Below are 21,034 nucleotides of genomic sequence, written 5' to 3' on the forward strand. Positions count from 1 at the left end.
CTTTCAACTTTCTTCTATCACTTTATTCTCCTGGGTACCTTATGCTTCTATTTAATGGAACAGAATATAGATTTGTTCCAGTATTCCACTGACCATAATATGGTGACATAAAAAGATTGTAGTTGAAAACTAATCAGGTGTCTCTGAACATTTTATTTTCCTCTGAAGAATCTGAATTTTTAAAATCACTTTATAAAGAAGACATTACTTTCTTTCTGTTTATTTAAGTGATAATCACAGAATTTTAAAATTGGAAATGACATTAGCAACCATGTGCCTGGTCTGCCCCCTCCATTTTACAGTGTGATAACTGAAGCTGGAGAAGCTAACTCACCTGCCAAAGTGCACCCTCTAGTTAGTTATACTGCAGGACAGGCGGACAGCAGGGCAGGGGACTACGCACTCCAGGGTCTGGCACATAGTAAAAGCTCAACAAATGTTTTTCAGTATAGGTGGATGAGTGAGTGAGTGAAAGCATTAAAAGGAGAGAGACTGTAAGTGACATCACTTGCAGGTATTACTGTAAGGAACTTCCAGTCAGGGAAAGAGTTACTGTAGTGCAGAAAGCTCCTCTCAGATGGTTTGCGGGACTGAACATTGCTGCCGAAAACGGGAAGAGCAGCAGGAGAGCCTCAGTGGGTTTTTGTTGGCAAAGTATTCCTGTTTCAAACAGTCATGTTGCTGTCATCTTTTTTTAATAGAAATTTTTGGACAATCCAGAATTCTACGTACCTCCGTTAGCACCTCATCCACTTCCACCTACCGACATGATCCCCAAGAGGCTGACACTGTCAGAGCTGAAGAGCCGGTTCCCTAAGTGTGCTGAGCTCCAGGGTTACTGTCCAGTGACTTACCAGGACGGCAGACAAAGGCAAGTCCTTGCCCTCATGTGAGTACAGGCCAATAGCTCTACTTGGAATAAGTGGTCTATACGACAATCGTAGCATTTTTATCAAAAGGTCACTATTGTTTAACTGGAAAGTATTCTTTTTCTTCCTTGAGCTGTGATGATAGAAAAATAAAATGTTTATGACATTTTATTTACATAGTTGTCATTCCTGTTGTTCAGTTGCTAGGTCATGTCTGACTCTTTGCAACCCCATGGACTGCAGCACACCAGGCTTCCCTGTCCTTCACCATCTCCTGGAATTTGCTCAAACTCACTGAGCCAGTCATACCATCCAACCATCTTATCCTCTGTCACCCCCTTCTCCTCTTGCCTTCAGTCTTTCCCAGCTGCATATTAATGATACAATACATAGTTGTTTTTGTTTGTTCCTTTGTCTTTCAGATACGAAGCCCTAGTACCTGGTAACATTCACTATGCTTTAGAATATCGTGATCGTATATATATTTGTGAGAGCAGAGAAAAACTTCAGAAATTTTTGAGGTGAGACCATTCACTAAGTCACAAATATTCATTGAATATCTATGTTAAATGCACTATCCTGGGACAGAAAGATACGTGAGTTTACACACACTCATAAACACATACATATATGTACACATATACATACACACAGGTGAAAGGGGCAGCCTTTACCTACTGCCACACATTTCTGTCTTTCACAAGAAGTTGGAAACCAAATTTCTTCTTATGTTTATCTGATTTTTAAACTTTTGTGACTGATTCAGTTTTTTTGAGGGGGGGGCTTCCCCATGGCTCAGATGGTAAAGCATCAGCCTGCAACATGGGAGACCCAGGTTCCATCCCTGGGTCAGGAAGATCCCCTGGAGAAGGAAATGGCAAACCCACTCCAGTATTCTTGCCTGGAAAATTCCACAGATGGAGGAGCCTGGTAGGTTACAGTCCATGGGTTTGCAAAGAGTCAGACACCACTGAGCAACTTCACTTGCACTTCAGTTTTTTCAAAAATGACAATGTGGATCAAATCATAAAGGAAACGAGGAAAGTGAAGTCGCTCAGTCATGTCCAACTCTTTGCGAATCCATGGACTGTAACCTACCAGGCTCCTTCGTCCATGGGGTTTTCCAGGCAAGAATACTGGAGTTGGTTGCCATTTCCTTCTCCAGGAGATCTTAAGGACCCAGGGATTGAACCCAGGTCTCCTGCATTGTAGCCAGATGCTTTACCGTCTGAGCCACAGGGAAGTCCATCAAATCATACATGCAGCTAGAATTTGTGCAGTGGTTTGTGACCTCTCATGAAGCTGTTTGAGGAAATTTAATAGTAAAAAGAGAAGAGACATTAGTTGCTGAAAGGAACATAGGATTGAAGGAATAAGGTGGTTTTTCTCTTTTATCTTCTTTTTTCCAATGGGAAAGAGATAAACATGTTTAAATGCAGGTACATGGGAAGGATCTAATAAAGGAAATGTCATGAAGGCGGAAGAGAGTTATCTCTCTATTGCTACTTAAGATTTCTGGAGACAGGGTGGAGTAGGCATCCAAAGAATGTGTGGAGATTGATCTTAGGTGGGAGGTAAGCTCTGCCATGGAGAAAGCAACCTGTGTGTGATTCTGCTTATGGTGAGCAGCCGAGGACTTTCTATTCTGAAGACTTCTCTTTTTATAGCCTGGCACCTTGTGTTGGGGGGGCGTCCCTGAGAGGGTTACTAGTGTGAGGAGAATTGTAGTACAAGATAAAAACAAGGCCAGCATAGGAGTTGCTTCCCTTGTGGCTCAGCTGGTAAAGAATCCGCCTGCAATGCGTGAGACCTGGGCTCGATCCCTAAGTTGGGAAGATCCCCTGGACAAGGGAAAGGTTACCCACTCCAGTATTCTGGCCTGGAGAATTCCATGGACTGTAAAGTCCATGGGGTTGCAAAGAGTCAGACATGACTGAGCGACTTTCACTTTCACTTTTCACGCAGAAGTTACGTGCGGAATTGAAGTATCTTGTCAATTCAAAATAAAAGTGTGAGGATAAAAGTATATAAAGAAAGTTTCATACAGGTGCTGTGAAAAGCAAGAACACTGAGAAGCGGTGAGCAGGGCTAGGGCCCCAGGTGAAGTTGGTGGTCATGAATTTCTAGGAGCCTCAGTCTTCCTGCTTCTGTATCATTTTCTCCACTCAAGAAAAATGAGTAATGAACATTATCTTTTAGTTGCCTTGTGTACCTATCTTCCTGTGTAGACACAATGAAGACATTTGTGATCATCCATTTAATGGATTTGGTATTCGTAGGTCGCCACAGAAATACTGGAATCAGAAGCTTCCTTACAAACTTCCCCCATTGAAGGAACCAATGTCTCTCACCAGCCTGCCTTTGCCTGGATATCTGGAACAGGTTCGCTCACATGGGTTTCTCTGTTTAGATATTAGAAGACGACAGCTATCTCTCCTTCAAAAATCATTTTTATTTTGGTAACAATGAAATTAAAGGCAGAGTGTCCTGAGTTTAAGCTGCAAATCCACTTTTAACCTATTTTGGTTTTGAGTAGTTGTGAAAATAAAATGTAAGGAAAGCCCCCCTTTTCATAGCTAATTCCCAAATAACTGCACTAAAGAGTGCAGAAGAAAGAGTAGGATTGTAGAAAATTATTTACATTTGACATATAGTTTGTTTCTTATTTGGAAATTTCAGTGTCTGTAGAACTTTTCTGTAATGTGAAATATGCAAATTCAGTCTCTGAGAAGTTCCCCCCCACCACCGGCTTGAAAGAGTTAAGATATCACCACAACTGAACCACCAAATACATATTTTGCCCAAAATCTGGATGAAGCTATCTACTCAAGTCACTCTTATTTCTCTAACACTTTCTAAATATAGTCAGATGTATCAGTCACCAACCACTATTTAAAAGGCCTTTTAAAAAAATTCTATAAAACAGATGCCCAGAGCACAATTTCATATATTTCTTACAAATTCTTAACCAGTTTTTTTTTTTTTTCCATCTCCCCTAGATGGTTAGCTTTTGATCAAGTTTAATATCAAAAGGGAAGAGGACACTCACCCAGAGAAGAGTGTCTTCCTCTTTGCCTACTCGGGGCCCCAGAATCTTGACTGTAGTGGTAACTGTGGTCTCTGGAGTTCCCGGGTAGGTGGCCCAGGGTCCTGAGTAGAATTTGGCCAATTCTGAGCAACGGAAGCAGAGATGGACCAAGACAACTAGGTGTCTCCTTCTTTCAACTATTTTTAAACAGAAAATGTCAAACATATAAAAATAGAATTGCATAATGAAACCCATGTATCCATCACCTACCTGGCACTAAGCCAATCAATAGTTTAAAATTTTTCCTATTCAAATGTATTTTGTGTTTCTTTTCTGTAGAGCTAAGTGCCCACTCTAGTACTCTTGCCTGGAAAATCCCATGGACAGGGGAGCCTGGTAGGCTGCAGTCCATGGGGTTGCTAAGAGTTAGACACGACTGAGCAACTTCACTTTCACTTTTTACTTTCATGCATTGGAGAAGGAAATGGCAACCCACTCCAGTGTTCTTGCCTGGAGAATCCCAGGGACGGGGGAGCCTGGTGGGCTGCCATCTATGGGGTCGCACAGAGTCGGATACAACTGAAGTGACTTAGCAGCAGCAGCAAGTGCTCATTGAACTATCTTTTTAAGCTCCATCCTCAATCCTGAGGAGGCTATTTGAAGCAAAGAATAGCCTCTATCTATTTGCCACAAGAAAAGAAAACAGACTCAAATTACACATAATTCGTTCCCTACCTGCAGGGTATTGCAACTGCTCTAATTAAAGCCATGAATGCAGCGGGATGCTTAAAGCCCAAATTCCCCTTCTTAAGTGTACGGAGATCTGCGCTACTTTATATAGCACTTCATCTGAAAGGTATGTCTCTTTTTTTGCTAGAAATGACATGCTACTCAGAACTAATTTAGCACTAATTGTGATAAATAGGATTGTCAAACTGGGTTGGTCACTTGCGTGCTGTGTGTGTGTGTGTGTGTGTGCTGGTAGCAAATATTTTAGCAAAACTGAGTTTCTAGTTTTTAAAGCAGGTACCATGAGTAACATAACCAGCTCTCAATAATCCACACTGTATTATTCACACCATAATAATCCACACCGAAGGTGAATAGTGACAATTATGATCTAAAATAGAATAATCCCCAAATCTTATTTGGGATTTAGATATCTTCTCGGTCAAACTGTGCAGCTCAATCACACACATAGTTCTCCTTCTCTTTAATGATGCACTAACCTAACAGAAAACATTCACAGTCCTGTAAAATTTTCTACAGCCTTTAATCCGAATAGTTCTGAATATACAAGAAAAAAATACAAGAAGAAGATGGAGCAGTTTGTGGAGAGATGTGAACTCATTACATACTTGAGTGCCAAGATGACCAAGAAATACAAGGAACCTCAGTTTAGAGCCATTGACTTTGATCATAAATTACAGACCTTTCTCTCTCTTAGAAATATAGACCCAGTCAATGGTTAGAATGTTTGCCTAAATGCACCCAGAATCTTAAGAGTTATCTGAAAGGGATAAAAGGAAGTAGATTGAAAATCTGGGCCTCTCTGATGTACTTTTCCCTCCTGAGTGATATGCCTTGGCTTCTAGACTTCCAATGAATTCTGAGCTCTGCCAGCCAGGAAGGAGTACTCTTCTGTAAGCCTAAGTTCTCATATACTTGTAAAGCTTATTGCTGTTTGCCTGAACTTTGATGCTTCAACAAAAATTATTTCATTTAGAATATTTAGGTAACGTATTTGACTTAATGAATCCTTTGTTCATTTTCCTTTTTAATATTTTTATTAGAGAAGTCTGTCTCTGTTAAAGAAACTTATGCAGTAAATGTTAGAAAGCTTCAAGAAAAGAATTAACATTGCTATAAATAAAATAGAAATATTGGTTGCACTTTTAACTTAAAGAGTTGTTTGTAAACTTTGTGAACCTAAAAATACTTTATCACTTTCCCAACAAAATAAACAGATTTAGAGACAACTAAATGGCTGCTGCTTTTCTTTTTCTCAAGTGTTCAAGGAAACACATTTTATACGTTATTTTGTAGTTAGAAATCACCGGATACTTGAGGATGAATGCTAGAGTCTTTTTATATGACATTGTCAAGACATATATGCTAGAGGAAAATTACTATATTGAATTTGGATGAGATTTTAAAAATAAATTATCATTTTTTTGGCAGGCGTATAACAAATCTAGAATGTGAAATAGCAAGATTGGCTCTTTTAAAAAATTAAAAAATACAACCATTATCTTATTTAACCTTAGGTAAATCTCAGTTTCTATGAGTTTTTGTTGTTTCTTAATCTCTAAAGTGAATGATTTAGCTCTTTTTTTCAGCTTTACTAAGGTGAATTGACAAATGAAATTCTATATGTTTAAACTGTACCACATGATTTTGATATAGTTATATATTGTGAAATATTTACCACAATCAGGTTAATTATTAATAACACACCCACCACCTCACATCATTATTTCAGTGTGTTTCTGTGATTGTGTGTATGTGAGTAATAAGAATACTTAATAATCAGTCTGTTAGGAAATTTCAGGTATTATTATTATTACTGTATTATTAGCTATATCTACCACGTTAAACATTAGATTCTCAGAATTTACTCCTCTTATAACTGAAAGTTTGTACCCTTTGATCAATAGCTCCTTATGTGCCCCTTCCCTAGACTCCTTGAAACCACCATTCTACTCTCTGCTTCTATGAGTCCTTTTTTTTTTTAGATTCCACATATAAGTGATACCATACAGTATTTGTCTTTGTCTGGCTTTTTTCATTTAGCATCATACCCTTCAAATTCACTCATCTTGTCTTTGATATATATAATTTCAACATTAATTAAAAACTAGAAGGCTGTTTTAGATTTATTTTATGTATTTCATAATAAAACAATTTTTAAACAAAAGCTAAATGCCTATTGTCAAACTTAGGATAAACCCCAAAAGCCTTTGAACAGTAACTGATACATACCCATAGATGGACTGCAAGTAGATCAAACCAGTCAATTCTAAAGGAAATCAGTCCTGAATATTCATTGGAAGGACTGATGCTGAAGATGAAGCTCCAATACTTTGGCCACGTGATGCAAAGAACTGACTCACTGGAAAAGACCCTGATGCTGGGAGGGATTGGGGGCAGAAGGAGAAGGGGACAACAGAGGATGAGATGGCTGGATGGCATCACCAACTCGATGGACATGAGTTTGGGTAAACTCTGGGAGTTGGTGATGGACAGGGAGGCCTGGTGTGCTGCGATTCATGGGGTTGCAAAGAGTCAGACATAACTGAGCAACTGAACTAAACTGATTGCTGGACCATGTACTGTTTTACTGTATTTTTAAAAGCTGTGATGAACTTTTTTTCACCATATTTGGGATTATTAGTCTAAAAAAATTTCTAAGAAACAAAAGTACAGGGTGAAAGGGAATGACTTTAAAAAACTAAAAATATAAAGCTGCCTGCTGCCAAGTCGCTTCAGTCGTGTCCGACTCTGTGCGACCCCTTGGACTACAGCCTACCAGGCTTTTCCATCCATGGGATTCTCCAGGCAAGAACACTGGAGTGGGTGGCCATTTCCTTCTCCAAAGTGATGCTCTTGGAAATACTCCTAGAAACATTGTGAATTGTTATTTGGAAGGCAGCTTAGTAATAGAAATTGTGACCCATAATAATAAATGGGAAGAAAGCAGAACCTTGTTACTTTAACTTGAATTAACAGTGATATTGAACATTATTATATATGTTGGTCACCAGTTGTACTTCTGTGAATTTTTTTTCATGCCTTTTGCACTTTAACTCATTGGCTGTTTTTCAGTTCTTTTATAAAAATTCTTTATGTAAAATACACACCAATGTATCTGCAGTAAATAAGTCTGATTTTTTAAGGTATGAAAGCTGTTCATCTATATTGTATGATATTGAATCCTTTTCTAAACTCTGGAAGTTATTCCATCTTCAGGGATTAAATATTCTGTTTTCTTCTACTGTTGGTGTATATGTTTATATTTAATGCTCTAAGCTGCCTAGAATTCATTTCTGGATGTGTTGTGAGCTGTTGTTTTAAATTTTCCAAAACTCATAATAGTAAATATGTTTTTAAAAAATATTTTAAGTTTCATATATTTCATTTTATTCTCAGTGCATTTATTGAAAGTTTTCATAAATTCATTGGTTAAGGAGCAGTTCAAGAATAGGGAAAGAATAAGATATATTTTATATATGTATGCCTCAGTCTCACTGTGGGTGATTTTTTGTTTTATCTTTTTGGTTTGTTTTGCTTTTACAAATGAAAGTCTGAGTAAAGGTTTATCTACAAAGCTGGAGGGCTCTTAACTATGGATGGTTCTGGAATAATTATTAGAAGGGTAACATCTGAATTAAATGGACCTTTCAAAATTGAGATTTAAAAAAAAAAAAAATTGAGATTCTAACCAAGAGTCAGGGACTTCCCTCTGTGTTTCAGTGGCTAAGAATCTGCCTGCCAATGCAGGGGACACAGGTTCAATCACTGGTGTGGGAAGATTCTGGAGCAAAGTGCTGGAGTAAAGCCTGTGTTCCACACTACTGAGCCTGTGCTCTAGAGCCCATGCTCTGCAACAAGATAAGCCAGCAGAACAAAGACAGAAGAGTAGCCCCCACTCACTGCAACTAGAGAAAGCCCCAGTACAGCAATGAAGACCCAGAACAGCCAAATAAATAAATAAATTTTAAAAAGAAGCTAATGTGAAAAGGCTACATACCATGTGATTCCAGCTATATGTTCTGAAAAAGGCAAAACTCTAGAGATAGTAAAAAGATTCCCCATTGGACTCCACAAACCCTGGGGTTTAGAGGCAATTAAGGACAAAGAGGGAAACTTCAAAGAAGGAGATAATTTTAATAAAAACTAGTAAAAAAAAAAAATGTTTAAAGAGCCAGGAGGTAATTACACCTGCTTTCTCAAAATCTCAGACTAGAGATGGCATGCTGGGATCTGGGAGGGTGTGTTGGGTGTCCTCAATTAAAAAGTTAGGTGTTAGTGAAGCATAAAGTGAGAGAAAATGCTGAAATAGTTGAGTAGGAGGGGACTGAATCTGAGTGGTGCTTGTAGCCATATCCAGAAGCTGGGCCTTTCTCCTAAGGGTACATGGGAGCCACAGTGGATTCTATGCAAGGGAGTGACTCCAGTCTCTGGATGTGATTTGCATTTGGGAAGATCTCCTGTATTCCTGTGTATTAGCAGGAATAACACTGTAACTAAGGCTACTTAGAAACCTTTAATAGTCTACTGAAAAAAGATGTTGAAAGTCTGAATAATAACAATCATGTAAATGACAGCAGACATGAATTAAACCAATAGGCCCCTCACATATTTAATCTTGTTTACCCCACAGCCACCCAGTGTTGGCACTGGTGTCAGCTTCGACTGCAATGTGGGAGACCTGGGTTCGATCCCTGGGTTGGGAAGATCCCCTGGAGAAGGAAATGGCAACCCACTCTAGTACTCTTCCCTGGAGAATCCCATGGACGGAGGAGCCTGGTGGGCTACAGTCCACGGGGTCGCAAAGAGTCGGACACGACTGAGCGACTTCACTCACTCACTCACTCAAAGAAGGTTGAGAGGATAAGTACAAATAACTTGATCAAGATCACTCAGCACCCAGATCTGTTTGACTGCAGCGTTCTCTTCATTCCCTTGGACTAAGGTATTGGATGTTGGTGCTGATGATCTCGGTGATAACGGTGAATGTAAAGGCGTTTTCATTCATTCCTCATACCTGAAAGCCAGCTTCAGCATTCAAAAAGCGGAAAAGACAAAACTGATGAAGGTGTCAGTGAGCAGCAGCTGCTGCTGCTGCCAAGTCGCTGCAGTCGTGTCCGACTCTGTGCGACCCCATAGACCGCAGCCCACCAGGATCCCCCATCCCTGGGATTCTCCAGGCAAGAACACTGGAGTAGGCTGCCATTTCCTTCTCCAGTGCATGAAAAGTGAAAGTGAACTCGCTCAGTCCAGTCCGACTCAGCGACCCCATGGACTGCAGCCTACCAGGCTAACAGGATATAAAACTCCCCTAACGGCAAAAAGTGACGACACCATTACCGCCCGTTGATCGCCACTCACCACTCACACCAGACACACGCCCAGCCGGGACTGTCCCTGCAGAGCCTCCAGGGATCGCAGGCGCCGCCCCGCCCCGCCCCCTGACACCTCCTTGGATCACGTGGTCCGGCGTGCGCGCAGCCGAATCTCGCGCAGGAGCTTCCGGGTTGGCTGGGACTACGGCGGCGGCGCAGGGACGCCAGCGGCTGGCCGGGCGGAACTGGGAGCCTGGGCGGGCCCGGCGCTGGCGCGCCCGCCAGGCAGCCAGGGGGGCGGGCGGCGATCCGGACCCTTCCGGGCGTCCAGAGAGGTATGTCCGCCACCAGCCCTCTGTCGGTGGGCGCTGCACCCGTGCGCGTATCGACTCCTCTCCAGCCGGCCGCTCCCCGGTCGGTCCCCAGGGGTCCAGGCTTGGAGGTAGGGGGCCTCCCTTACGGCCGGCTCCCCGCTGGGTGGGCTCCGGGGAATCGCCAGCCCGGCCCCTTGCGCCGCGCGCGGTCGGGCGCCAGGCTGGGCGATCTGTGCCGCCTTTCCAAAGCGAGGGCCAATGGGCCTTACGTTATTGTCCATTGCAACCACCTCCAAATTTACATCGTACCTGTACGTTTTCTTATCCCTTTCCATTTTTGTTTCACAGACAAAATGGCTCCTATTTTATGAAATCGAGACACCGTAGTTTTTATTCTCGTGTTTGTGCAACTGTGGAAAGTTAGCGCAGTGTAGGACTTTAGAGATAGTTGATCCCAATTCCTTCATTTTACAGAGCAGAAAACAGACCCTGAGAGGTCACGTGGACGTCGGAAGTGCACCCCAGCTGGATAATGGTACAATAGGAATAAGAACCCCAAACTATAAGTTTTTACATGATCTTTTAAAAATGGTAAAAAAAAAAAAAAAAAAAAAAAAGCTAACAAAAGTGAATAGTTCCTTTGGGCTGGGGTTAATTTTGCTAGAGAATGTCTTCTTTTTAAACATTACTTTCTTATTTCAGGCTTAATCCTTCTTGAGCTTCTAAAGAAAATGGCAGAAACATCATCAGAGCCTTCTGGGCAGCTGGTTGTACACTCAGACACACACAGTGACACTGTCCTGGCCAGTTTTGAGGATCAGAGGAAGAAAGGCTTTCTCTGTGACATTACTTTAATCGTGGAGAATGTGCATTTCCGGGCCCACAAAGCCTTGCTTGCTGCCAGTAGTGAATACTTCTCAATGATGTTTGCTGAAGAGGGGGAGATCGGCCAGTCCATTTATATGCTAGAAGGCATGGTTGCGGACACATTTGGTATCCTGCTAGAATTTATCTACACTGGTTGTCTCCAGGCCAGTGAGAAAAGTACAGAACAGATCCTGGCTACTGCCCAGTTCTTAAAAGTCTATGACCTGGTAAAGGCTTACACGGACTTTCAAAATAATCATAGTTCCCCAAAGCCACCGACTTTGAACACAGCTGGTGCTCCATTGGTTGTTATTTCTAATAAGAAAAGTGATCATCCAAAGCGAAAACGGGGAAGACCAAGGAAAGTCAACAGTTTACAGGAAGGGAAGTCAGAACTGGCTGCAGAGGAAGAAATACAGCTGAGAGTGAACAATTCTGTCCAAAACAGGCAAAACTTTGTAGTTAAAGAGGGAGACAGTGGTGTACTGAATGAACAGATTACAGCAAAAGAACTGGAAGAATCTGAGCCGACTTGTGAGCTAGCTAGAGGGGAGGAGATGCCAGTTGAGAAAGATGAGAACTGTGATCCCAAGACCCAGGACTCTGGGCAGGACAGCCAGAGTCGTTGCAGCAAGCGGAGGATTCGGAGGTCTGTCAAACTGAAAGATTACAAACTTGTAGGGGATGAAGATGACCAGGGTTCAGCCAAGAGGGTCTGTGGACGGAGAAAGCGCCCCGGTGGGCCTGAGGCCCGTTGTAAAGACTGTGGCAAAGTATTTAAGTACAATCACTTTTTAGCAATCCACCAGAGAAGCCACACAGGTAATTATGCTTTTGCAGCTTATTGGAATGTGTTTTGGAGAAGTAACAGTAATAACAGCTTTCATTTATTGTGCAACATCTATATGATGGGCATTGTAACAAAGTATGTGTTACTGCATTGAATTCTCCAAACTGTCTGGTGAAATACGAAATGTTATCCCAATTGTACAGTTAAAGAGACTAGGTTGTAGAAACCTTAAAGTACTTGCCCAGGGCATCCATGTAGTGACAGAGGTGGGATGTGAACACAAGGAACCTGATTCCAGAACCTCTCTTCTTACCTGAAGTTGTTGCTTCAAGGCTTGAATGTTCAGGAATCGAGCTCTAGCCAAAATTAATCTGCTTTATGATTCTTGAAGCGTCCTCATCTTGACCATAGTTGTATTTTTGCTTGGATATGTCTGGACAGTTCTCTCACTCAGCCATCTGTCTGTAAATGTTTGCTTTTTGATCCTTCTAGCCCAAGGCTGGCCAATAAACCCTTTTGTGAGGATGGAAATGTTCTGTATCTGTGCTGTTCTTTTTGGTGACCTCTAGCCACAGATGTATTTTGAGTGCTTGACATGTGGGACTGTGACTAAGGATCTGAATATTTTAACTAAATAGCCACTGTGTTGGACAGTGCAGGCCTAGGCAGAAATCCCGTCCTCCTTTGAGCTGTCTCTTATGTACCTACCTCAGTCTGCTTTGGATCAGGCAGTAGTTATATACCCTTCTGTCTAGTTGTAAGCGTTAAGTATAGAGTCTGGTACTTAAGACTTCTTGTCATCAAGCAACCTGCTTCCTTAAGACCCAGCAGCTCCAGCACTGTGGTTCTCAACCTGGCCCCACAGATGCCCGGAGGCGGGGGGACAGGAGACCAAAGGTCAGGGCCACAGGCCACACCCAACCCCTGCCTTCCTCACCCTCCCCGACGGGCCTAGGGAAAGACAGGCGAGGGGCCCCTCGGACAGACCGATAGTCTCCCAGGGAGCTTCTTACACTACCAGGGCCTGGGTCCCAGCCCCAGAGCTTCTGGTTTTATTGAGCAGTGGTGTTTTTAAAAGCTCCCTGGAGATTTTAAGCACAGAGAGCCTGAGAACCCTGAAGTTGGTTCTTTGAACAAAATAGACACTTAAGACATATTTGCTTGTTTGTGACAGAGGCTAAAAAGTTAAATAGTTCTATAAGATTTTACGGAAAACAACGTGTAGGCTCTTCCCTTTCCCTCAAGGGGTCCTGGAGTTGTACATTGAATCACTTTAGTGCGGGGCCCTTCTTCCATTTGAGTGGATACCAGTAGACCCATACAGTATGGAAACTTACCTTTTAGTTCCAGAAACATTTCCTGAATGATTTCATAGTAATCCCTGCTCTCTCTTTCTGGAACTCCTCCTATTTGGATGTTGAATCCCCTGGACTCATCCTCTAACTTTATCTTTTCTCTCCTATTTTCCATTACTTTTTGCTCTACTTTCTGGGACATTTCTACTTTATCTTTCAACTTTTATTTTTCTACTTTTTTTTTTTTTACTTCTGGGAACTCTTTTCGAAATTCTTTTTTTGTTTAAGTAGAATCTTCTTTTTGTTTCACAGTATAACGTCTTGCTTTTATGAGCCTCTTAATAACTTTTACTTATTTGTTATTTTTTAATGTTTTCTTCACTCTGGGAAGTGTCTGTTTTCTGCAGGTTGCTTTTTCTCTTCTCTGTTTTGTTATCTATTTCTACTGTGTCTGGTGGGTTTTTTTTTTAACTCATATTTAATTATATGCAAGAATGGTTTGCTCATAGCTACTTGCAGCTCTGCAGGTGTGGAGAGGGCCTGTAGACATCCTGGCTGATACGTGGCATCAGGTCCTCAGTTCTTTTACTGCGGGCCTTTTGTATTCCAGGAAAAGATGCTCCAGCGCCCACCTGGAGCCGTAGGCCTGGCTGCCAGTGTCCGGTGCAGGAGGAGGCAGACGTTTTCGGGGTAGTCTCATCATCCCAGGTGTAAACTCTGACTTGCTGTCCCCATGGTAGTCCTATTCCACTGCGCCGGGTGACCTCTAACCCAGAGACCCCTAGTCTGGAGATCCTTTATCTGATTTAGCCGCTTCAAGAACAGTCTCCATCTTCCACTGGGGAGAAGGCCAGTCTCCTGGTTGCATGGAGACTGGATCTGTGTGTGGGGGTGGGGGTTTGGGGGGGCCAAACTACCTTTGAAACAGACTGTCATTTATTTCTTCCTCACCCCCATTTTCAGAGATAACAGATGCCAACAGTTCCTGACCTCGTGAAGGCTCTGTCTTCAGTTAGGTTGTGTATCAGTGCTCCTCACCGCTGGCATCACACTTGTCTGCTCCCACTTGTAAAATGTTATTGCTGATGTTGTCTCTCCTGCTAATTGTGATTTTCATTTGGGAGGGAACAAAGAGATGTGCAGATTCTTGCTCACACCATGTTCCTGGGGCTCTTCTTCCAGGGGAGCGACCTTTCAAATGTAATGAGTGTGGAAAAGGCTTTGCCCAGAAGCACTCCCTGCAGGTCCACACCCGGATGCACACAGGCGAGCGGCCGTACACCTGCACGGTATGCAGCAAGGCTCTCACCACCAAGCACTCGCTGCTGGAGCACATGAGCCTGCACTCAGGTATGGCCCGCACTTGGGAGCCTGGTGCCGCTGGGTGCTCACTCCCGGGGTGGGCATTACTGTGCTCATTTAAATGGGCTTTTCTCAGTCTCAGGTCATTCCCCATGTGGTTTCATTTAAAGACAGAATTGTGTATCTCTCAGAGTGTAGTTAACAGTTCTGCCCAGCCTTGAGCCTTAAACTAGCATTTTTAAACTGGCTACTGAAAGTTGAATGTATAATCAGGATGTGTTTAAGCACCAGGCTTCAGAATTATTTTACTCTGGACAATGTTGGGGGGAACTTGAATTCTTTAGCGCTGCCCTAGTCTCCACCACTCCCTATTGCCTTACGTGCCTTTGCACATTGATGACTCTGAAGACATTTGGGTTTGTAGAGAAGTCACTTGTGTTATTTGTAGACCTGGGCCCACTGTGATACTTAATTGCTTCATTAGTGAGCATTCTAGTTCGTTACAGTTTTTTTGCTGTTTTGTTTTTTATTTGGCAGGACAGAAGTCTTTTACCTGTGATCAGTGTGGAAAATATTTCAGCCAGAAAAGACAACTAAAGAGCCATTACCGAGTTCATACAGGTACAATAAAGTGAGAGAAAATTTGGATTGGTGGGGGAGAAATGCAAATACAAATTGTTTCTGAATCAGTAGGTTCATGTTGTAAAAGATAAGTGAGTTTTTAGGGAAGCAGTCTAAATTAGATGTCCTTGGGTTACTCTTACCACCTTGCCATTTATATTGAATTTTTATATTACAGTTTCTGTGCCACACACAGAAACCCTATAGAATTGGTGCCATTCAGGGTGCCACTTGGCTAAGAGGGCACCAGTCGATTGGTTGTTAGTTGTGTCTGGACAGAGGTGTCACCACCCCGTAGCTGTCAGTCCAGGCTTTCTCCAGCCTGGCCCCACCCATTGTCCTTTTTTTTCCTTCCTGCCAGCTGATGAAAAATGAAGAGGAGATTGGGAGCATCATTTGAGATCAGTTGGCCATAGTTGCACCAGTGCTTTGAGGGGAAAAGGAGATTTACACTTAGGGAGATGGGAAGGGTCCCACCTTTATTTGGGAAGCAGTGAGTTGAGATGCATAGGAAAATATTAACTGTTACCAAAATTAATTTAAAAATTGTTGTTGTATTAAAGTACCATATTTAAAGTGATTATTTTTCAGGGAAGTGCTTTAACACAAATCACTGAAGAAATGCAGGGACAGCATATATGCACTGACACTTTTTTTATTGTTGCGACAAGGCCACTCATTACCGGAATGCAACGACTGCCACCGCAAATTCATGGATGTGTCTCAGCTAAAGAAACATCTGCGAACACACACGGGTAAAAGTCCATCTCACCCTTTCTTTCCAGTGTATTTCGTGTTTTCAGGAGAGCAAGAAATGAAATATTCAGAATCGCTTCCTCAGGCTGTGCGTATTGTGGATTGTGTGGGAACTTTATAAGTAGACTACTTTGAAAGCCCACTATCCTGTGTCGCACTATTCTGTGGGGAAATCACATCTGTGTAGGTTAGCAAGATGAGATGTACTTACTGAGCACTATTCATAAATGAAACCTCACTTCATGCCACAGAAAATTGGGTTGGCCAAAAAAGTCCATTTGGGTTTTTCCGTAAGTTACTCAAGGGTGGACTATACAGGAGCAAATGTTTCCTCCACAGAATTGCTCTCCTCCTTGCTTTGGTGTTTACATGTTTGAGGGAAAGAACCACACCTCACTCTTTCTCTGTGTCCTCCTGACACTTAGGACACAGTGCTCAGGTACACAGTAGGTACTTACTAAGTGCTGCATTTAGTCACTCACGCTTATTGAGGGTTCAAGTGGTATTGCCTTTGTTCTTTTTTATATTGTGAAACTGTGGGAGTGGTTTTCGCTTTTTGTTTTATCTAGGATAAAACAAACGTTTTCCCGTTTTTTTTAGGTGAGAAGCCATTTACGTGTGAAATCTGTGGCAAATCTTTCACAGCAAAGAGTTCTCTTCAGACCCACATCAGGATCCATCGGTAAAGTTTCCCTCATACTTTTCTCCCGTGGAGTTCTCGTCCAGCCCTGGCGTTCAGCAGGGTGACATCCATTACCTACTTGGTGTGTGTGTTAGTCACTCAGTCATGTCTGACTCTTTGTGACCTCCCGTGGACTATAGATCACCAGGCTCCTCTGTCCATGGGATTCTCCAGGCAAGAATACTGGAGTGGGTTGCCATTTCCGTCTCCAGGGGATCTTCCTGACCCAAGGATCGAACCTGGGTCTCCTGCATTGCGGGCTGGTTCTTTACCATCTGAGCTATAGGGAAGTCCCAGCCTGTATAGTGCTTTCCCCCAAATTATTACCCTAGGAGAAATTCCTGGGAAGCTTGTTATTTTGCTTTAAGAAATTCCTCGTGCAGGCAAAATTAGAAAAACTGATTCTGACCAGCAAAAGTTTGAGTTACTGGTGTCATTTGTTGAATTTTGATTTTGGCCTTGGGGGATGATCCAAAACTTAAATCTTCAATCAAAACTAAATTTAAAAATATATATATTTATTTATTTTTGGCTGTGTTGGATCTTTGTTGCTGTGTGAGGGCTTTTCTCTAGTTTTGGTGAGCAGGAGCTACTCTTTAGCAGCAGGGGTTTGGTTGCTCTGAGGCTTGAGGGATCTTCACGGACCAGGGATCGAACCCATGTCCCCTGCATTGCAAGGTGAATTGTTAACCACTGGACCACCAAAGAAGCCCCTAAAACTAAATTAAATTTAACTTAATATTTTCTGAATAAATTTTTTTGTTGTTGTTCACGCAACTTGTTTCCAGAATTGATTTAGTAGTTCCTCTAACACAAATATTTAGGCACTACTCATATTTTTATGGAGAAGGCAATGGCATCCCACTCCAGTACTCTTGCCTGGAAAATCCCATGGACGGAGGAGCCTGGTAGGCTGCAGTCCATGGGGTCGCTAAGAGTCAGACACGACTGAGCGGCTTCATTTTCACTTTTCACTTTCCTGCATTGGAGAAGGAAATGGCAACCCACTCCAGTGTTCTTGCCTGGAGAATCCCAGGGACGGGGGAGCCTGGTGGGCTGCCGTCTGTGGGGTCACACAGAGTCTGACACGACTGAAGCGACTTAGCAGCAGTAGCAGCATATTTTTAATATTGAAATCAATCATATATGTACTTGTTTGGCATCTAGAATCTAAAAATTGGCTGTGAGAACTAAAAACAAAAAAAAGAACTTTTGTGACATATATTAATATTTACCTTCTTATCTGAAGTACACACTGTGACCATAAAATTTTATCACATCTGACTCAGCCCCACAGCCCCATCCTTAGACATCCTTCCCCTCCCCCATTTTTTTTTTTTCCTTAAGATTAGAAACTGAAGCCCTTGGCAGGTGTGATACTTGTTCCAAGTCCTTAAGTTAGTAAGAGAACCCATGACTTAAGTCTCCAAGTCAGGTTAATTTTCCTCTCCTCTGGACTGCTTCTCCCTAAATAGTCAGGAAGTAGTGAAATCTTTCTGTTTTAAAAATAAAATGTATATTTTCTTGCAGAGGAGAAAAGCCATATTCCTGTGCCGTGTGTGGCAAATCCTTCTCTGACTCGAGTGCCAAGAGGAGACACTGCATTCTACACACAGGCAAAAAGCCTTTCACCTGCCCTGAGTGTAACTTACAGTTTGCTCGCTTAGACAACTTGAAGGCTCACTTGAAAATCCACAGCAAAGAGAAACACGCGTCCGATGCCAGCAGTATTTCTGGCAATAATAATGGCGAAGAGGTCAGGAATATTCTTCAGCTACAGCCCTATCAACTCTCTACCTCTGGAGAGCAGGAAATTCAGCTTCTCGTAACCGATTCCGTACATAACATCAATTTCATGCCAGGTCCTAGCCAAGGAATCAGCATCGTCACTGCAGAGAGTTCCCAGAACATGACGGCAGACCAGACTGCAAACCTCACCCTACTCACGCAGCAGCCAGAGCAACTGCAGAACTTAATTCTTTCAGCTCAACAGGAGCAAACAGAACACATCCAGAGCCTCAATATGATTGAAAGCCAGATGGAGCCCTCACAGACTGAGCCGGTGCACGTCATCACACTCTCCAAGGAGACTTTGGAACATCTGCATGCCCATCAGGAGCAAACAGGGGAGCTTCATTTAGCGAGCGCTTCAGATCCGGCTCAGCACCTGCAGCTGACGCAGGAGCCAGCTCCGCCGCCAGCCACCCACCACGTGCCCCAGCCCACGTCGCTGAGCCAGGAGCAGAGCTGACCTGACCTGTTCACAGGCTTGGCTGCTCTGTCGGTCTCTTCTCCGTCAGCCCGCTGTGACCGGACTGTGTGCTTGAAGTTAGGCTTTCTGCAACACTCACTTATGGATTCTTATAGAGAAGTGGTAGCTTGCTAAGCTAGCCAATAGCTTAATGCTTTCCATCTGAGGAGCAGGATGTGTGTATCATGTTTTATATCTAATGTTGATTTGGACTTAACATTTCGATATTGATGAGTGGTTTTCATTTACTACATCTCTTAAAGACTTGGGTAACTTTTCTTTGAGGGCATTGTGTTAGACTTTTTCTAAGTGAGTATTAAATATTCACAGCCATAGATACGGTCTTGCTGATCTTTCTAGTTATATTTTTGATTTTTTAGAACAAATGAAGTCATATGTTGAATTGGGTAAAATGGTTGGTTCCCCTTCCGTATTTGTCTTAGGCAACACAGTTGCTACTACAAGTTGGGGCTGAATGTAACAGATTATGACTTTGGGGACTCTGTCCTTTTAATAACTTCCAATCCCTTAAGATAGAGTAACTTCTCAAAATTTAATCTTTGCGTGTACAGTGGGCTCATCACATCATGTTTAAGATATATTCAAAGACATAGAAACTAAGTGTCTGTTTTAACTTGAAATTTACAAGAGAGGAAAGCCAGAAAGATAGGACCATTTTTTAAATTCTGAATTGAGCTTTTCTGAAAAGCATAGATTGACATGGTTTTTAAAAGCAGGTTGTTGGAAATTTTAAAGTGTAATTAAGGTATGAAATTGGACAAGATGTTCACCCCAAATTCTGAACTTTCTGTCAGCGTTGATATTAATCTCCATGATGAAGGTAAATTCTTTATTAATTATCCTGGAGTGCAAAATTCAGTGTAATTTGTGTTAAATATACTGGATTCTAATTGATCTCTAAAAATGTTGATCTGTGTATTGTGTCTGGTAAGTTTTTTGATAGGAACTTATTATAACCTATTTTTATCACAAAGTAGGTTAAATCTCACTAAATAGACACATAATTTTTAAAAGTAAATTTTCCTAATTTTAAAAATACTTTTGAGCCTCAGCGTCTTAGTAAGCCAGCATTATCTATAATAGTGTGATTTCAAATAATTGTCAGAAGGTTAAATTATGTTTTTGTTAAGTTTTCCAGCCCAGCCTATTTTATTGAATACTTTGACCACTTTCTCTCAAGTAAACTGGTAGAGGGTTATTGAGAAAAGAAGGTGGGCACTAGTGTATGTAAATTAACAATGTTGATTGAGAGTAGCAGTAATTGCCACTAAAATTAACAGGATCTTCACATCAGTCACTTCTTTGTTTTAGAGATCTTTGATTTCTACCCAAGTCAAATAAGTTTTTGGAAAAAATTTAGAATTGTTCAGGTTGAGAGAGGATGAAAGTCTTTTTCTAACATATCTACCAAACTATAGTTGTTTTATTGTATATAATTCAAAAATTCTTAAATGATTTATCTTATATGTATCAGCCAAAGTATGCTAAATCAGGCCTGACTGGAGACAATTTTTATAAATACAGTTATGTCCTAAATACCATTTCAGATTCTTGACTTAGTCATTTAAACTATTTATCTTAACCTTATTGTTAAAATGTATTGTTTTTACCAGCTTTTCAAAGCCTACTGGCCCACATCTTTTTCTCCTGGAGATATGTAATATTAAAGCAGATAAATGCCTAATTACTCATTGTGGGTAGCTGGATAATTATTAATTAATTATTCAGGAAGTATGATCATGATCATATGACTATTTCCAAGTGAAGTTTAACTAGCTTTATGACAATCTGCCTCTAAGAGAAACGTAGCGTGAGCCACATGCATAATTTAAAATTTTCTAGTAGCCACATTAAAAACATGAAAGATGAGATTAATTTTAATAAAATCACTTATTTAATCTAACATGTGCCAAGTGTTGCAGCATGTCAATATGAAATATTAAACTATAATCATACTTGACAAATTCTTCAAAATCTGGTGTATTTTCCATGGGGACTGCACACTGAGTTTGGATGCTAATGTTCATGACACACGTTTTTAGGGTTCATACAGTTTAAAGTTGAAAACCTAGGTTCACATATCTAGGTTACAGATACAGGTTTTTCCCCAATAACTGAAACAAGTGTGTTTTAAAATTTGTATTAGAATTAATTAAAAATAAAACCTAGTTCC

General features: G+C 41.6%; 2 protein-coding genes and 1 long non-coding RNA gene across 17 annotated transcripts in view; 2 read left to right on the plus strand and 1 right to left on the minus strand.

Moving 5' to 3' along the window:
- The window catches only part of AK9 (adenylate kinase 9), a 118,391-nt gene extending 112,515 nt beyond the window's left edge, over nucleotides 1-5,876 (plus strand). The window contains exons 38-42 of the mRNA XM_086317381.1: nucleotides 702-871; nucleotides 1,292-1,390; nucleotides 3,149-3,251; nucleotides 4,639-4,753; nucleotides 5,167-5,876. Coding sequence (XP_086173507.1) covers nucleotides 702-871; nucleotides 1,292-1,390; nucleotides 3,149-3,251; nucleotides 4,639-4,753; nucleotides 5,167-5,369 — 690 coding nt within the window. The 3' untranslated portion in view covers nucleotides 5,370-5,876. The remainder of the gene's footprint in view (nucleotides 1-701; nucleotides 872-1,291; nucleotides 1,391-3,148; nucleotides 3,252-4,638; nucleotides 4,754-5,166) is intronic.
- Nucleotides 1-10,139, minus strand: part of LOC147365850 (uncharacterized) — a 41,293-nt gene extending 31,154 nt beyond the window's left edge. For 3 of the 6 annotated variants that reach the window (XR_015132910.1, XR_015132911.1, XR_015132908.1), the window contains exons 1-2: nucleotides 10,009-10,139; nucleotides 3,919-4,094 (exon numbers count right to left, since the gene is read on the minus strand). This is a non-coding gene — a long non-coding RNA (uncharacterized LOC147365850). Of the gene's footprint in view, nucleotides 1-204; nucleotides 1,003-3,918; nucleotides 4,095-6,879; nucleotides 7,029-10,008 lie in introns of those variants that run through there. The other 3 variants (XR_015132907.1, XR_015132913.1, XR_015132912.1) reach the window with 3 other exon arrangements.
- A 17-nt stretch (nucleotides 10,140-10,156) lies between these two features.
- ZBTB24 (zinc finger and BTB domain containing 24) lies at nucleotides 10,157-20,548 on the plus strand. 10 transcript variants are annotated; one of them, XR_015132900.1, is made up of 8 exons: nucleotides 10,157-10,297; nucleotides 10,751-10,811; nucleotides 10,979-11,965; nucleotides 14,411-14,578; nucleotides 15,068-15,151; nucleotides 15,743-15,906; nucleotides 16,508-16,589; nucleotides 18,120-20,548. XR_015132900.1 is itself a non-coding variant. In XM_086317379.1 (8 exons), the coding sequence occupies exons 3-8, from the start codon at nucleotides 11,008-11,010 to the stop codon at nucleotides 18,838-18,840; spliced, it is 2,097 nt and encodes a 698-aa protein (XP_086173505.1). In that variant the 5' UTR covers nucleotides 10,157-10,297; nucleotides 10,751-10,811; nucleotides 10,979-11,007; the 3' UTR covers nucleotides 18,841-20,548. The 10 variants fall into 10 exon arrangements, 3 of the variants coding, with proteins under 3 accessions (XP_086173505.1, XP_086173506.1, XP_086173504.1); XR_015132905.1 differs by having other exon boundaries at nucleotides 15,073-15,151; XR_015132906.1 differs by having other exon boundaries at nucleotides 15,073-15,151; nucleotides 15,823-15,906.
- Nucleotides 20,549-21,034: the final 486 nt, after the last annotated feature.

The sequence above is a fragment of the Bos grunniens genome, chromosome 9 (assembly GCF_055505025.1).
Source record: "Bos grunniens cultivar Pamir isolate PY7600 chromosome 9, Bosgru_T2T1.0, whole genome shotgun sequence".
NCBI classification, from domain to species: Eukaryota; Metazoa; Chordata; class Mammalia; order Artiodactyla; family Bovidae; genus Bos; species Bos grunniens.

Bases quoted from the DNA above. Each gene is read 5' to 3' on its own strand.
- ZBTB24 (XM_086317380.1), top strand. From the start codon at position 11,008: ATGGCAGAAACATCATCAGAGCCTTCTGGGCAGCTGGTTGTACACTCA. The intron at 15,152-15,822 runs GTACAATAAAGT...TGTTGCGACAAG, and splicing joins CCATTACCGAGTTCATACAG to GCCACTCATTACCGGAATGC. The intron at 16,590-18,119 runs GTAAAGTTTCCC...ATTTTCTTGCAG, and splicing joins ACCCACATCAGGATCCATCG to AGGAGAAAAGCCATATTCCT.